The 17,730-nt window shown below is 41.6% G+C and overlaps 2 protein-coding genes across 5 annotated transcripts in view; one reads left to right on the top strand and one right to left on the bottom strand.

Annotated features, from left to right (window-relative positions):
- Positions 1–17,730, bottom strand: part of Herc3 (HECT and RLD domain containing E3 ubiquitin protein ligase 3) — a 90,283-nt gene that overhangs the window by 9,951 nt on the left and 62,602 nt on the right. The window contains exon 23 of one of the 3 annotated variants that reach the window (XM_006236585.5): positions 8,011–13,069. Within the exon in view, the coding sequence (XP_006236647.1) occupies positions 13,066–13,069 (4 nt within the window). The 3' untranslated portion in view covers positions 8,011–13,065. 3 annotated transcript variants of the gene reach the window in all.
- Positions 8,002–9,872, top strand: Nap1l5 (nucleosome assembly protein 1-like 5). Of its 2 annotated transcripts, none has more exon segments than NM_001044293.1 (2): positions 8,002–8,608; positions 8,868–9,869. In NM_001044293.1, a coding segment is annotated over 1 exon segment (468 nt). In that variant the 5' UTR covers positions 8,002–8,124; the 3' UTR covers positions 8,593–8,608; positions 8,868–9,869.

Below are 17,730 nucleotides of genomic sequence, written 5' to 3'. Positions count from 1 at the left end.
AGTGAAGAAAAGAGGAGAGAGGGAGGGCAGAAGGGAGAAAAGGGGGAGAGGGAAAGGGACAGAGAAAGGGAGAAAGGGAGAGAGAGAGGGAAGTAGGGGGAGGGTGGGAGGGAGAGAGAGGGAGAGAATAGAGAACAGGGAGGGAAGGAGAGAGGGATAGAATGGGGGAGAGGGAAGGAGGGAGAGAGGGAGAGAAAGAGAAAGGAGGAGGTTGAGGAAGAGAAAGAGAAAGAATCAAAAACATCAGTAGGGAAACACCAGAGTTAAACTGGACCATAGAACAAGTGGATGTAACATTGACATCCATAGACTATTCCATCCAACAGCTGAGGAATATGATTCATTTTAGCAACCCACAGTACTTTTTCTAAAATAGAGTACATTCTAGGTCATAAAGCAAGTCAATAAGTACAGAAGAAACTGGAAAATTTCCTTGTATCTCATCACAAAATAGAAGAAACTCAGGAATGAACAGTAAGAAAAGCTACAAAAACTAAGCCAATACATGAAGACTGGATAATGGGTTACGAAAATCAGCAAGAAAATTAATAAATCCATACGTTCAAATGAAAGTTAAGATACAACTTACCACAACCTTAGGGACACAGCAATACTAGCTCTAAGTAGGAACTTTAGAGCCATGAGTGTCCACATTAAACTTCAGAGATGTCAAATAAATGGCCTAACATTGCACAGAAACAAGAACGAGACAAATCCAGAAGTAGCAATTAGAAAGAAACAGTAAGGATTGAAACAGAAATCAGTGATGTGAAGACGGAAAAAAACAAACGAACAAACAAACAAACAGAAAAAGAACCCAGTGTGTGTGTGTGTGTGTGTGTGTGTGTGTGTGTGTGTGTGTGTGTGTGTAATGGGAAAAACCTGAAAGCATTTACTCTATAATCAGGCATGAAAAATGGGTGTCCATGTTCCCCCCCCCCACTTTATTCAATATAGTCTGAAATCATAGCCAGAGCAAAAGGCAAAGAGAAGAATGAAAGTAATATAAATAAAAAGACAGACACAAAGCATCCCTATTTTCAGACAATAAGATTCCATCCTTAATATATCATAGACTTCACAATAAGGCTGAGATCTGATAAATACTTTCATTAGAGCAGCAATATCCCGAATCAGTGTTCGAAAGTCAGCAGCTTTTCTAAACACCAATAACAGACTTACTGAGAGATAAATCCAGCGGAAATGAAATTGTCCAAGAAATGCCTGCGCTGCCATATTTATTGTGCTACTAACCAAAACAGTCACGTTATAGGACCAACCTTTGCCTGTAATTACTTTTCTTTCCCACTGCTGTGATAAAATTTCCTGATGAAAGCAACTTAAGGGTCAAAGGGCTTATTTGGTTCCCAATTCCACATGCATTATGGGATGGAAGTAAAGGCAGAAGGAGCCTGAGCAAACTGGTTGCATTATATCTGTAGTCACGAGCTGAGAGCAATGAATTAATGCATGCTGGTGCACATTCACTCCTCCATTTTATACAGTTCAGGACCCAACACCCAAGGATTGGTCCTGCTCACAATTACAGTGAGTCCTCCTACATCAATGAGGGCAGTCAAGGCAATCCCACAGGACATGATCAGAGACTAACTTTAGTCTAGAGAATCAATCACAGATGTGTCTGGAGACTTGGCCACCCTACACCCTACCACAGTACCCAGTTGACAAAGAACAGTACCGCAATGCTTATCAGCAGATAAATAATAAGGTGATGTATATACATGATTAAGTATTATATAACCATAAAGGATAAATTATGTCATTTTCAGGAAGATGGATGGAATCAGAGATCATGTTAAATGCCAGACTCGAAAGACAAATTCTGCACGTGCTTTCCCACCTAACAAATGAATGTTGCAACACAAAGGAAAACCAGAGCAGACAGGTTCAGATCTAGGCTGTGCTCTGTTCTATGCCTAACTATTAAGCCACTCTTCTCATTTTAAAAATTGGATGAATTTCTTTACACTCGCCAAGAAAACAACTCTCATTCCATTCATACCACATATATTTGTTTTCAAGTTTATTTTGGCTCTTCTCTTTGTCGTTCCTTTCGATCTGATTTAGGCTTTGTTTAGACCTAGGTCACCCTTGAGAGCTGAACTGTGACTCCGATCGACCAGCCTTCAGATGTAGTATTCAATAAACCATCTCTGTTTTACTGAGACTGAATTTGAGTGGTTTGTGCAGCTCGTCCCAGACTCCAACAGGTTTGGTGCATTCTGCTTCTCTAAGTCCTTGAGATGCCTTATTAGTTTCCTTATTCAAAGTTTTTTTTTTTTTGTTTTGTTTTGTTTTGTTTTTCAAGAGTATTTCTGTGTAGCCCTGGCTGTCCTGGAACTCAATCTGTAGACCAGGCTGGCCTCAAACTCAGAGATCTACCTGCCTATGTCTCCTGTGCTGGGATTAAAGGCGTGTACCACCAATGCCCAGCTTATTCCAAGTCTTTTGTTGACTGATACCCTCCTTCATTGCTGCATACTTCCCTACCAGTGAGGCTCTCCACAGCCTCCAGCGGTGGGCTGCTGCATTCCCAATTTCACTGGTTTTAGGAAATGGGTTGAAAGTTTTAACTCTTTAGATTCCAATGACTTCCTACTTCTTCAAAAGGATGACCTGCAGAACTCTGCTCCATCACCAGACCCTGAGGACTTTCTCCATTGCACATGCTTTGTGCCAGCCCAGTCCCGTCAGCTTACTTGACTTAGCCCACCCATGTCGGTCACACCAACCTTCATGCCTTATCTGGGGCACTCACCCTGTGCCCAGTCTTAAGAGTTCCCTGAAGACTAGCCTGCCCGCACTCTCCTGAGTCCTTAGAGCTATTCCATCAGCTCATACACTAGTGCTTCTGCCTAGTCTGGGTGGTCTTGTCTCCACCATTCCAACCCCAAAAGACTTGGTCCCATTTGCGTACTTTGGGCACCAGCACAGCCTTAATCAGATCCACCTGCACAGCATTCCAAATTCCTAGGCTTGCTTCAGTTTGTACACAGCCCTAGGCTGGTGAAGCAAAAGATCTCAGCCTATCCACAGCATCACCACACTCCTAGGCATAGCTTGGTTAGCAATGACTGAAATCCAACCTAATCGGATCCAGCTGAAGGATCTCATTCATTTCCTTCCACCTCCCCCCCTCCTTCCTTCCTTCCTTCCCTTTTTTCCTTCTCTTTTTCAAATGTTTTCTTTTTTCTTCCTTTTTCTTTAATTTCTAGGTCTGGGTTCCTGCATAGGACCTATGAACAGAAGAAAGTGCTGCTGTCACAAGCTGCGATCTCGCTTCCTTTCCATTTCTGAGGTAAGGTCTCATGTAGCTTGATTTGTTTGTTTGTTTGGGGTTTTGTTTTGTTTTGAGACAAGGTCTTACCACCTAATCCTAGCTAGCCTGGAACTCATTATGTAAATCAGACCGACCTTGAACTCAAAGAGACCTGCCTGCCTCTGCCTCTGAATAAAAAAGATTTATTCATTTTGTACACTGTAGCTGTCTTCAGACACACCAGAAGAGGGCATCGGATCCCATTACAGGTGGATGTGAGCCACCATGTGGTTGCTGGGAATTGAACACAGGACCTCCGGAAGAGCAGGCAGTGTTCTTAAATGCTGAGTCATCTCTCCAGCCCCTTCAAAAGTTTTCTTAACCTAAAGCTTACCCACATCATTCCTTTTAAAGATTATTTTATTATATATGGGTGTTTTGCCTGCATGAATGTCTGAACACCACATACACTCTTAGTGCTTACAAAGGAAAGAAGTAGGCATCAAATTCACACGGAACTGGTTATAAATGTTATTCAGATACAATATGAATGCTGGAAATCAAGTCCTGGGCCAGTGTTCTTAACCACTGAGGTGTCTCTCTAGCCTGTACCGTGATCTCTTGCTCACCACTGAGTTGGAATCACCCCCATTCACCCAATCCATAACCAAACTAAGCATCTGGAGGACTGACCTACCAACTCCTCAGACTTGACCTGAAATCATCCAAACTTGGGCAGCAACAACACACATCTCTAACCAGGCAGCCTGAAAACTCATACTAAGACACATAACCTATGACAGAAATTTACATACCCAGGTTGCATAGCAACATCAGAAATATACTACAGAAATGTTCCCTAATGAAAAAGTACAAACCCCAGGACACAGGATATGAAAGAACAATTGTAACCGTCATCAAATAATTCAGAGAGTTTAAAGATGACATAAGCCAACACCTCAATGAAAGCCTGAGTAACACTCAATAGAACACACAAATACGGCTGAATGAGAGGACAAAGACAGTTCAGCATTGGAAAATTGAGTTCAATAAGGAGACAGAGATACTGAAGAGAACTCAAGCTGAAAAGAGGATGGAACGGCAGTCCTAAATGGACTTGGCAGTTTGTATTTGTATATTAGACAGACAGGCAGGCAGGCAGGCAGGCAGGCAGGCAGGCAGGCAGGCACGCCCACACACATACATACACACACACACACACACACACACACACACACACACACACACACACCAAAAATAATACAGAACTTGAGAAGCACAGTTGGGAACTTGGAATGAAAGTATTGTAGATACAGCACACATACGTGCGCTCTGAATGGGAATTTTCCCCTAGACTCGCGTATTGGAATACTTGGTCTCTAGTAGGCAGTGAGATTTGGGGAGGTTTTATGTGACACAGCTTTGCTGAAGGAAGTACGGCCCTCGGAAGCGTGAGACTGAAGGCTTTGTACCACTTCCAGGTCATGCTCTCTGCTGACAATGGCAGCTTTCAGCATCCTACTCCAGCTGCCATGCCGCTGACTCTTGCTGCCAGAGCCATGATGGACTTTCATGCCACTGGAACCAAAAGCCAAAATCAATTCTTTCTTCCATATGTTGCTTTTTACTACAGCAGCAAGTAACTTATACAGAATTTGGTACCAAAGAGTGAGTTGTTGCTGTAAAGAACCTTCCCTTTCTTCTTCTTCTTCTTCTTCTTCTTCTTCTTCTTCTTCTTCTTCTTCTTCTTCTTCTTCTTCTTCTTCTTCTTTTGCCTACTTAAAGTCTACTTCTGATTTCTAGTATAAAACTAAAAAGTCAGTCTAGAAAATATGTATAAAATACATATTTCACAAAGAATTTGCATCCAACACTCGGCAAAAATAAGACATTTAGAAAATGAATAACTGAATTAAATGCACGTTACCAAGGAAAATGTAAGGATGGTAATTATGCACACTGGTAAACATCCAGAGTCATTCATCATAAAGGACACCGAGAACACTGCAATCCTAGCACTCGAGATGCGGAGGTGAGCGAGTTCCAGGCCTGGCACACAAACTGGCACGGTACAGAGCCTCTGTCTCAAAACAAAGCACACAGAACAGCGATTGCTTCCACACATTCCTGTATGGAATCAAACCATCATAGCCATGTGGAGAAAGTGTAGCGGTTATTTATGAAGTTAAATATACCAAACAACCCAGCAATTTTACATAGGAAATAAAGGTGTGGTCACATAGAAATCTGTAGACATATGTCCACAGTGACATTATTCATTTTTTAAACGGAAAGTAATATTACTGAAAATACTCCTCGACAATACAGTGAAACAAATGGAGAATGTACATGACCATATAGATGAGTATCAAATGCATTTGCTTGTGAAAATGGTAAACTCCAAAAGCCATATGAAAATTCATGACAATTTAAAAAGTACAGAATTAGGGTGGTGGTGGTGCTGCTCACCCTTATTTCCAGCACTCAGAGAGGGGGCGGCGGGGGTCGGGGGATGGGGGAGCAGGTGGATGGATGTCTTGCCAGCCTGGTCTCCAGAGCAAGCTACAGGATAGCAGAGCTACACAGAGAAACCCAGTCTTAAAAAACAAAACAAACACATTTTAAGCGGGTGGTAGTGGCACACACCTTTAATGCCAGCACTTGGCTGATGCTGGTGGATCTTTTTAGGTTTGAGGCCAGCCTGTCTACAGAGAGAGTTACAGGACAGCCTCCAGAAACAAAACAAGAGAACAGAATTACTAAGACAGTATATAGATCAATGTGTCACATGCACTGTAGGGGAAAGGCCCCAAGGGTATTTTAGGGGCGTAGTTACTCTTCTCTTCTTAATTAGACAGAGCTTACATTAACACATTTGCTTGTGGAAACACTCCCCAAATGCTGGGCTTTACTAACAGCCTAGTCTAAATTTTAGGATCTTGTGAGTGAAAAAGTAAAAGTCTTAAAAGAGGGCTAGGAAGGTGGCTCAGCAGATAAGCCATTTGATCCTAAGCCTGAAGACCGATTCCCAGAAGCACACGGTCGGAATGATAGAACTGGCAGACTATGAAATGTGCAACTATTCCATCAACAGATAAAGACAAAAATATAATGTAAAAAAGGATAAGGGGGAGGGAAGCAAAACAAATGAAAGGGCTCATAAGTACGTTAAAAACATATTTTGTAAAAATTTACTTTCTTTGATCAGAGGGACAAAGGTATTTGTTTTTGAAAGACCTTTTGCATTACTATTTTTGCATATTAAAACAATAGTTTTACATAAAAAATCCAGTGCTTACTCTGTGATTTACATATAATTAAGGCAATTGAGCACTAAAAGATTTACATATAATTAATTTGATATACGTAAGAACCAAAAGATAGAAATCTCTTATGGAATTCATGTGTGTAAAATTCTTGCAAGACCCAAACAGAGAAAAATGGACCTAAACAGTAATGAATGTATCCTCTAGGAACCACCGAAGAGATTTGTGCTCTGCTCTTTATTCCAGAAGCTCTAAGGAGGCAGGAAGGACCTGGAGCTCACACCCATCATGATCAGAAATTTAAAGTTAGACTAGACCAGCTAACCAAGTAAATAAATAAAACAAAATAAATAAATAAGTCTGCGCAGACCATTTTGGGTTCTCTAATTCTGGCTTGAATGGGTAAAAAATAAAAGATCACTTCATTATCAGAAAACACGACTTTGATGTTTATGGTCTTTTCCAAATGCTCTCACAGACAAGCCACAAGCAGACTCAAAGAACAGATGGTTAACTGTGAAGTGTTTGGTGACAAATGGCTGCTGAAGCATCTGTGGGTCCCTAAGGAAGAGGAGGACCAAACACATGCTTTTCAAGATGTGTTAAAACGACCTTTTTCGCCCAGCCTTTATAGGCACGTCTAACCTGCTCTCAGGAAGAAATGAGCCTCTCAAAAAGAAGCTGAATTTGGCCCTACACATCTGTACATGACAGCGTTTTTTCATAGTGTCACATGGTTGGACATTCCAAGGGCTTTGCCTTTTTTTCTATTTACCCTCGCTTTCTTTTCATAGGCACCTGTGTGGACTCTTCAGTGGGTAACATTACCAGAGTACGCACAGCGTGGAAATTTGCCACGCAAACTCTTACAGAAGCAATTCCAAGGTCCCTCCCGACACAATTTGCCACTAGGATATATGTAACTAGGTTCAACAGAGATGTCTGACTGGCTGCTCTAGGAACCCAAAATGGTCAGCGCAGATACACGCACTGCAGGTCTGCGAAAGAGAAGGAGGAAAATGGTTCTCCCACATTTCTGTTCTTTGGAAGTGAATTTAAGATGCATTCAAGATTTGGAAATGTACCCATGACCAAGGCTGACCAGCATCAGCTATGGTGCATTTCCGACAAGATTGGGCAGATGCATTGCGGATTTTGGAGAGCTGAGATGGGAGGGGGAGCACACAGTAAACAGATGGGGGCTGTATAAACAGGTATGGAAAAATACAGTCTCAGCCTCGATCTGGTTCCAGCCAGTTCTGCAGGGGTGGGGGCGGATGTTGAGGGCTGGGTGTCTAAGTGGCAGGCTTTAGAGACCTCGGAGATAGCAGCATAGCAACAATTTGGTGCAGTGTGTGCGCACAGCCATCAGCTGATAGTGAGCAGCCATTCACTTGCCGCGAGCCGCGAAGCGGCCGCGCGGACGTCACCACAGCCGTCAGCGTTTGCCGCATCCTCAGACTCACTCTGGACCAGCCGCAGTCACAGCTGCAGGACCTCTCTGGACCAGCTCAGTCGCAGACTGCGCAACCACCAGACCACTGCGGCAAACAAGCCCAGCTGAGCCAAGCAATAGCGATGGCCGACCCCGAGAAGCAGGGACCCGCTGAGAGCCGCGCCGAGGACGAGGTAATGGAGGGCGCTCAGGGTGGCGAGGATGCAGCAACCGGTGACAGTGCCACTGCACCCGCGGCCGAGGAGCCCCAGGCCCCCGCGGAGAATGCGCCCAAGCCCAAAAATGACTTTATCGAGAGCTTGCCCAATCCCGTCAAGTGCCGGGTTCTGGCGCTCAAAAAGCTGCAGAAGCGCTGCGATAAGATCGAGGCGAAATTTGACAAGGAATTCCAGGCTCTGGAGAAGAAGTACAATGATATCTACAAGCCCCTACTCGCCAAGATCCAGGAACTCACCGGAGAGATGGAGGGCTGCGCGTGGACCCTGGAGGGAGAGGATGATGAAGACGACGAGGAAGAAGAAGATGAGGAGGAGGAAGAAGAGGAGGCTGCAGCTGGCGCAACTGGGGGTCCCGACTCTGCCGAGAAGTGAGCACAGCAGCTGACAGGTGACAAATCCCCTGCCCCTTTTATTTCCGATGTCGGGAGACTTTAAAAGGCTCAGAATTTGCCCAAAATACAATGTGAATCTATTCTAACATTCCAAAAATTAAATTGAATCAAGTAGATTCTGGCTAGCCCGTTTCTAATCTAACTTTGATTTGTGTAAAACAGATGCAAAAGACGTTTTTTGTTTTGTTTTGTTTTTTTTTAAACGGCCTAATTAAACTTATTTTTTTTCTCTCCCTGCTCTTCTGTGAGAACCAGACTTGAGACTGATGAAAGGTTGTCAGTTAGATGGGAATTAAAGTGCGTCACACGTTGAAATCCATTCATCACACTACACCTTAACACCCAAGCTAAGACAGAACTCTTCTCAATGCTTAATTCTTCAGTTTCTTTACATTTCCCAGCGCAGAGGAAGAGGAACCCAAGAACGACGTCATCTTTAAGACTTTTGCTTTTGCAAACCCAGACATCAGCTTTACACTCCAGAGGAGACAAGGCATGGAGGAAGGCTGGACTGACAGCATTTACTGTTTATGTGGCTAGAAAAACTGCCATTTCAAGTTGTGAAAAATGTTTTGAATATTTGAATTTACAGAAAGAACACGGTTCCAAAAATAAGGGTGTATTCCATGTATAATATTGTCAACACGTGTTCATCTGTAATGGTCTCATGTTATCTGTTTTCTTGGTAGTGTTTGTTTACAAAATCGTAAAAATTACCCCAAATGTTTTAAGTATTAAATTCCCTTATAGCATTTTAGAAATATAATTTACTTGAAGAGATGTAGAATGTAGCAATTCTGTAAAGCATGTGTATCCAGTGTTGCCTAGTTTGACTTTGTGAAGTCTTTTTGTCTTGTAGCTTTTAGCAAGTAGCTGTGAAAACCATCAGAACTCCTCAATGAAGCTAATGTTTGGAAAAAAGTATATACTTGAAGAACCAACCCAAGTGTGTATCCCCAACCCCAGCTCAGAAATAGGAAGGATTTAAGTTTGCTTGTATTAGCTGTGCCTTCATTATTTTGCTATGTAAATGTGACTTATTAAATGGTGCATAATCAAATTTTATTGCTTGAGGACAAAAATGGCATAAAGGGAAGACTTTTGGGAAAAGACATTTAATGTAAAGGCCTTTAGCTTCTTTGTGGGTTTTGAACTATCTGTGAATCAATGTTCTGTAAAGAAACACAAACGTAAAGTTGTTTACCACTGTGGTGTTAACAAAACAGTATTTTCAAAAATAAAAAAAACTTGTTATTCTGACTGCCTGTATTGTCATCTATAAAAGTGGGTGGCAACAGTCCCTTCCTCGCAATTATTATGAAGAGAAAATCAGTTACTACACTTCAGCCCACACAGCAGCGTCTGACACCTAGGAATAATTCCCAGCTATTATTGTTATAATAAAGACAAAAGATCCTGATAGAAAACTCAACTCTCTCCCTCCCCTGCTATGCAAGAGAAAATGGTAGCTTTTTTTTTTTTAATTTCTACCTTGGTGATTCCTTATTATCAGAAAAGGATGTGGCTTGTAATTCAGAAATATAAGACATTCAAAAACTGTCTTGTTTGGGTTTCCTCCATATAAAGCCTGATTTTAATTTGCTCTCAGACAAGGTAAGAATTTAATGTGACAATATGAATGTGCGTGCATACCCACGCAAACACGCGCGCACACACACACACACACACACACACACACACACACACACACATATACACGCAACGACGCCATTCTTTTCCATTTGCTGCAAGGGTTAATTACACTGCAGCAAAATCTGATGATGACGTGGGGGATGGGGGCAGTGCTAACCTGTTGCTAATGACAACAGATGGCTATGAACAACTCTAAGGTAGTGGTAACCATCTTTTTGGTCAGACCAATCCAACTGAAAGTGTGTATTATAAATTATGGTCATCATAATCATATGATTATTTTAATAAGAAAAAAGGTAATGAAAATTAACACTCACTCATCTTCAGAAATGGAAGGAGTGTCACTTAATATTTCTCTAGGTCTAGTAAGAATTAAAAAATAACTAAGTATTAGGGTCTAAACATTGGGAAATTTATTTTCTAGGTATATGATTATTAGATATAGAAAACCCAAAAGAATAAACTAGAAAACAATTAGATGCAAGTTTGAATCGACTGGTTGTCAGGTAAATATATAAAAATAAATAATCAAGGCATTAAAATATATAAGGTTTCTTTTATACTAAAAATAGTATATACATATATAAACATAAGCTAGCCTATAATAAAAATGTGTGTGATGCATATAAAAAATATGGGATTTCACAAAAAAAATCCCTGATTTAGAAGATTATCACAGAATATAAATTCTTCCAAAATTAATTTATAATTTATCACAACTCAATTCAAAACCCAAGTAGAATCTGGAATTTAATATAATTTTTATGCTGTTTATCCATAAGAATAGCTAAGACAGCTTTCAATAATTCAGAAACAAGTTAGATTTTGACTCAAGGAAACATTTTTAATGAAGAAAATACATAAAATATTTGTCAATTATTAGGTACAGAAAGGCTGAGATTAGGACACATACAGCCAAAAGAAATAAACAGACATGACAAGACAAAAAAATCAGAAAACAATCAAATCTTGGGTATTTACACTCATTTCAAATGCAAACATTAGTACTGCAAATTATATCTGTAACAGATATAGACGACAGAAAGTCAAAGATCTTAATAGCTTGACAAATCATGTTCTAAATATACTACTAAAATACAGTGAAAATAAAATTATTTTGCACTACTAAAATGAAGTGAAAATAAAATTGGCAGATATTTACATAAAATTAAAATATAACCAGAAGAGATTTACATAAAGAACCCCAGCTGATTGTTTTGAAAAGAAGAGATGCTGGGGAGGGAGACTTGTTGCTACGCCCAGATCGAGGTGAGGCAGAGCTCTGACAAGGCTGGAGACACACATGTCACAGCCGTATGCCGTGGCTGACAGGCACTATTTTATATGACATACATACTATATTTTATAGGCATGCCCATCAGGGATGTTTAGGATGGAGGTCAATTCATTTCCTCACTGAGCTGATCCTAAACGTGGGTCTCCTGAGCTGCTTATTTGAAGTGCGTCACAGCTGCACTGCAGTGTCCGCAGGACACCATCTCCTCCAGGCAAGTAAAATACTGCTTTGCAGTAAACCATTTTAACCCTTGACAGGCCAGCCAGGCCCAGCAACCGGATGTAACCAGCCAGCGGCGTACATTATCTATTCAGTGCACGATCTCAAGAGTGTGACACAGGAAGCTGCAGCACTTCAAGGCTCACAATGTAAGCTTGGTGCCTCAGCTCTGCCTGTCTGCAGGGTCGTACACACGCACGCACGTACATGGAAACAAACGTACAAACATGGAAACAGATGCTGTTTTCTTTTTGAGCTGAAAGTCATAGAACATAAAACAAACTGTTTTTAAAGCAGCAATTTCAGATGTGTACAGTGTTGTGCAAACACTACCTCTAAAGCATATTTTTGAAAATATTTTAGAAGTTCACACAGCCATTTGAACGGATCAGTGCTGTGAAGAATCTTTAAAGTATGTATGAAACAAATGCAAATATTTTGAAGATACTGTGAGGATGGAGTGAAATGGGTATTCTTGTACACTGATAAGGATGAATAACCTGGTATAATTCGTTAATAAGAATCAACCCAGCAAAAATATTTGTCAACAGATTCAAAATGGCATACTTTCAAATTTATCCTTGGAATCTGATCCTTAAAAACACATTTTTTAAGGCAAAAATAATCCTTTTTTTATACAAAAGATATTTATAACACTTTTGATAAATATGGGGGAGGGCTCAAAGAATAGAGAAAGGTGGATTTAAAAAAAAACATATAAACAGAGCAAAGAGCCAAAGAAAACACATTTACATAGAAGACTATAAGACTACACAGAATGACACATACCCATGAGGCGGTTGTTGGTGTTTTGTTTGACTGATTGATTGTTTTTATTTTTTCAAGACAGGATTATATAGCTCAAGCCCTGCCCTGGAACTCACTTATGTAGGCTGGCCTCAAACTCACAAAGATTTGCTCGGCTATACCTCTCCAGCACTGGGATCAAAGGCATGAGCTGCTCATGAAGGTTTTACCACATCTTAAATGCTAAACATGCCCTGTATTCCCTAGTTCAGCATCCAGGCATTCAATTTCACACATTTGTAGTATGCGCCTAACTATACCAGCTTTCTCTTCTTAGAAAACTGTAGTCTGCCTGAGAGGAGACACAGTAAACCGTTCAGTCATGTCTTTTGCCCTGGAGGAGAGGACAGGAACTCTCAAGTTCCGCTGTGAGCTCTCAGTGGCAGGGTACAACTCCTGGAGCACAGGCCCCGAGTCAAGTCCTTTTCTTCTAGCTGAAGAGCTGGCCAAATGATGTAATTCTTTGTTTCAATTCCATCACCTGCCAAGTGGGAAGGTTTACATGCTGTCCTTAGCAGAGCAGTCCAGGAGTGGGACTGGTGTTTTCATTACCTTTTGTTCCTGTAACCATTTACTACAAACATAACTTAGCCCTCACCAACGTCCATGAGGCGTCAAGAGAGGTCATTTAGAGCCACAGCTCCATTCTTAGGTCCTTTCTATAGCATTTAGATGCCCTTTAGAACAAAGCTGGAATTTAACTGCACCAACTTAAGGTCTTTTCTTTTCCATTAGTGGTAATAACACATACTAAAGAATATAAAAAATACTTAAATCTCAGGAGTGACGTAGTACAGTTTCATCCAGATGTGACCACCACTACCACCACTAAGGAGAGACTTGGCTTAGGTAGACACCAGCAAGTGGCCACAGAAGTGCTTGTCTTTGGATGCATGCAACTCATTTGAATGGAATTTGTATTCCTCTGGTTCTTTGATCCAAACATCTTACTAGTGACAGAGCCCAGGGTTCCATACCCAACACACACACACACACACACACACACACACACACACACACACACACACACACACATACACACACACACACAAACATACACATACACACACACACACACACACATTTGCTACACAAAGGGGGGGGCAACAACCCGTAATTCTTTAACTAACCTTGTCCTATAAAAGGTCACAAGTCCATTTCAAGGGCTTCTACCTTATACTCTAGATGAAGAAATTCTACAAAGCCCAGGAAAAGCCTGAATAGGCCTCACTGGGTTTCCCTACTCAGTACACTAGCATTAGACTGCACCATCTTATCCACTAAAATTTCCTTACCATTGGTCAGGCTTCCATGCTTATACAATGAACTGTCTATGAGACCCCAAAAGGATAGAAAATAGCTACTGGACGGTCGAACACGCGGGAGTTCCTAGAGAGATGCAACCTGAGGGACACACGCTTCTTCCAGACTGTACCTCCTGAGGCATCTTCTCCTGTGTATCCAGTGTAACATTGTTACAACAAACCGGTAGAGGCAAGTGTCTGTCCCTGAAACGTGTGGCCGGCTGAAGTATAGCAATAGAACCGAAGGCAGTGGGTTATAGCAACTTTAATTTACAAGCCAGTCAGTCAGAAGCCAAGGTGAAGCCAACCTGAGGCTCCCAATTGACACCTGACAGGGGTCACAGGAGTGTGGAAACTTGAGCCCTCAGCCTGTGGGAGATGGCCATGGAACAGTGAAAGGAAAAGGTGGGTTCGAGGACTGCCGGTCATGTTTGCTCTAGAACGGCCTGCTCGCTCACTGGTAGTGTGAAATCCCTGCAGCTTCAGGAGCCACTAAGGAGACTGGCGTTATGAGAGTGCAGGAGAGCGAATGGAGTTTGTGTGTCCTGTCTTGTGACTGCTCTTAGGTTTGTGAATGATCTTTCTGGTACCATTAGAGCATCCCACAGGAGGCATTTTGTAAGAGTAGCACTGATGTCAAAGGGAGTCCAGCAACTGAAAAGCAAGACTTCTCAGCACCAGAGAATGGAAACCTACCTTCTCGTCTAACCCCCACCTATGCTGAGTCAGCTGTACAATGAAACTTCTCCCAGCAGTGCCCCACTCCTCTTTGTTTGGACAACTCAGGCTTCTCCATCACCCCACAAAACACCTTTTCATGTGTGTGTGTCCCTTCTTCCCCATTTCCTAGTGTCCAAGTGTTGGTAGGCTAGCACCTAGGTTTAACATGACCTCTCTGTCTTCACATTAGAGGACAGCAATTACATCTTCCGGAGCCCAGTTCCGGTGGCCTGTGAGAACAGCTTATCTCCCTGATTAAACGGTTTTATTGCAGTATTCCCACACAGTTTATCTTGCAACTGTTGACTCAACTGAACTGTTGATTCAGAGAAATGTCTGCTAAATAAGGAAAGTATGAGAGAAATGATTTTATAACAGTATGAAAAAGATTTCTAAGTGCATAAATAAAATTGTCGCAACCATTGACTATATTGGAAGCTGTCCTGAGCTGGGTTGCTTTTTCTTCTCAAGAGCGCACATGGCCCTGTGGAGACTAACCAGAACATGAATGAAATATTCCATCACCCCTTTTCAGGCTGCTGTCTATCCCAGTGTTAATTTCCAACAAATCTCTCCCTCTCTCTCTCTCTCTCTCTCTCACACACACACACACACACACATCTAAGACTAAGTTAATACAAACAGTAAGACACCTTATGAAAGACTATAAAGTCACACGTCTTGTGGATGCCCTGTATGAAACACACTCATAGGATATTTTGTCACTCTGTGACCTTCAAAGTCTGTCCTTACACAGGCCTAGATGACACACACCTGATGCTGAAGGTGACTGCCAGTTATCACTGAGAATGAGAATTCCCAGAAAGAAGCTGCGTCTACAAATCTGAACTACTGATTTGAACGTCAGTGGTCTGGTGCGGTTAGAATATGTTCACTGCCTAATTACAGTTAATCCTGGATTAGATTTAGCCCCTTAAGCCATTCTGTGATTGGCAAACTGTTGGGCCTACCATTCTGTGATTAAGAGAAAAAAACCTCCTTTGGGATGGATTAACTTAGCAGACAGAAGTCATCAGACAGCATCTGAGGCCTCCAGGAGATACTCTCCCATCTTGCTGGAACCCATCTCTCTGAGGTTTCCAGTAATGTACTTTTTGACTTCCTTATTGAAACATGGAACCTAGTTAAATGAACTTCATGCTTACCATAAACTGGTTACTCCTTTGGCTGTAAATAAACTCTTACTCCCTTTGGGGTGAGAGCTGTGCTTTTTGGATATCAACAACACTCTAAAATAATTATAGAAAGTAGAGTATGACAAATATAAAACCCGGTGACATACTTGTTTACTCTCATGTATTCTGTTCTGTAGGTGTTGTTCCTGCATTTGGTCATAAACCAAAATGTCACCCTATGTCATATAGCTGTATATGTACCTACATATGCACATGTATCTGTTATAACACAGTGACCAAAATCAGGAGTAAAGGAGAAGAACCGGAACCAAACTGTAAGCAATACTTGCTTTGTAAATTTGCCACAAATAAGCCCGTTCTTGCAAAAGAAAAATATCCTGAGGATAAACTATAATGCTAATAAAAATACCTGCTTTTTGGTCCCTTATCCAATACAGATTTTTAATGACTGCAAAATCATTTGAGTCAAGTCCTTCCACAGCCAAACATGGTGGTTTGAATGAGAATGACCCCCCATAGTCTCATTGTTTGAATGCTTGGTTCCCAGTAAGTGGAACTCTTTGGGAAGGATTAGGAGTTGCAGAGTTGTTGAAGGAAACGTGTCACTGGGCATGGGTTTTGAAGTTTTAAAAGGCTATGCTACACTCAGACACACACGCTCCCTCTCCCTCTTCCTCTGTCTACTGGATGCAGATCAAGATGGAGAGCTCTCAAACTACAGATTCAGGGCTATGTCTGTTCGCTTCCTGCCACGTAAGGAACATGACTAACCCTCTGAAACTGTAAGCAAGCCCCAGTTAGATGATTTCTTTTATAAGAGTCACCATGGTCATGCTCATACATTACAGTAGGACGACAAAGATACCAAGGTAACTATCATCTAAAGCCATTTTTGCTGTGTACATAATATTCTGGCGGCAGGATTAACACTTTCCAAAGACAACATCCTAGATTGACTGGAAGGTTCATATTACAGAAGAGGTTGCTGTGTGCTATAAGATACCATGCAAAGAGAACCCTAATCCAGAAACCTGAAGTAAAATGCTCCGGCATCTGAAACTCCAATACAACATGTTACTTATCATGTGTCTGAGTTTATATTTCTAGATTGGGGATGCTCAGCTGCTGAAGTCGATGAAAATATCCACATGCATAAAAACAGGAAGCTGCGGTGCTTGATCCGGAATATATTAGGTGAAAAAAAGATTATCAAACCTGCACTAGCTTCTACCTCTTTTGTAAAAATGCGTCAATAAAAATTAAGTCAATAAAAAATAAAACTATCAGCTTGTCTATCATCTCTTTCTCTTTTCAAAGGAAGGAAATAAAGGTGGATCACTTGTCACAGGTTCTCTGTCAGCAGCTTCACAATTATTTAGAGTAGGAAAACTAAAGCCTGAAGTCAGCTTAGGAATTAAAATTCTCCAGATTTCTTAGGCAAACAAGAATCCAAAGACAAGCTGTGCCTGCAGAAACTTTCTGTTAGAACCGCAGTGATACGGAAAGGGTGGAAGGCTGTAGGTCCCAAGCCTGATGTTTACACTGCTGTGTTTTGAAACTGCCTCAGTTTATGACCTTCCTTGTTCCGCTGCAGTACAACTGCCTCGACATGGGAACGTGGAACCTGTGATAACCTAGCACCATGTTTCTAGGCCACAGTCACTTAAACTGGGCTCTAGAATAAGCTATCTCTTATTCACTTTGAAGTAAGAGCTGTGGGCTGTATGTGTGTGGGGGGTCAATACTTACAAATAAAATCTTGTGATTCTACAGTTTAACTTGCAGCCTAATTGAAGCCCTGCTTCCCTGTGTCCAGCTTCCCTTACTCACAGCCTTCCCCCTTGGAGAAAAGCATTTTCTCATCCTCCAGGTCCCTTGCTTTTCTCACACAAGCTCTACTGATAGCCAATGAGGGTGGCAACAACACAGAAATTCTCACCGAAGTGGCTTGACTTGCAATC

Source organism: Rattus norvegicus, chromosome 4 (genome assembly GCF_036323735.1).
Source record: "Rattus norvegicus strain BN/NHsdMcwi chromosome 4, GRCr8, whole genome shotgun sequence".
Classification (NCBI taxonomy): Eukaryota; Metazoa; Chordata; class Mammalia; order Rodentia; family Muridae; genus Rattus; species Rattus norvegicus.
This window is presented reverse-complemented; position numbering and strand designations above follow the sequence as displayed.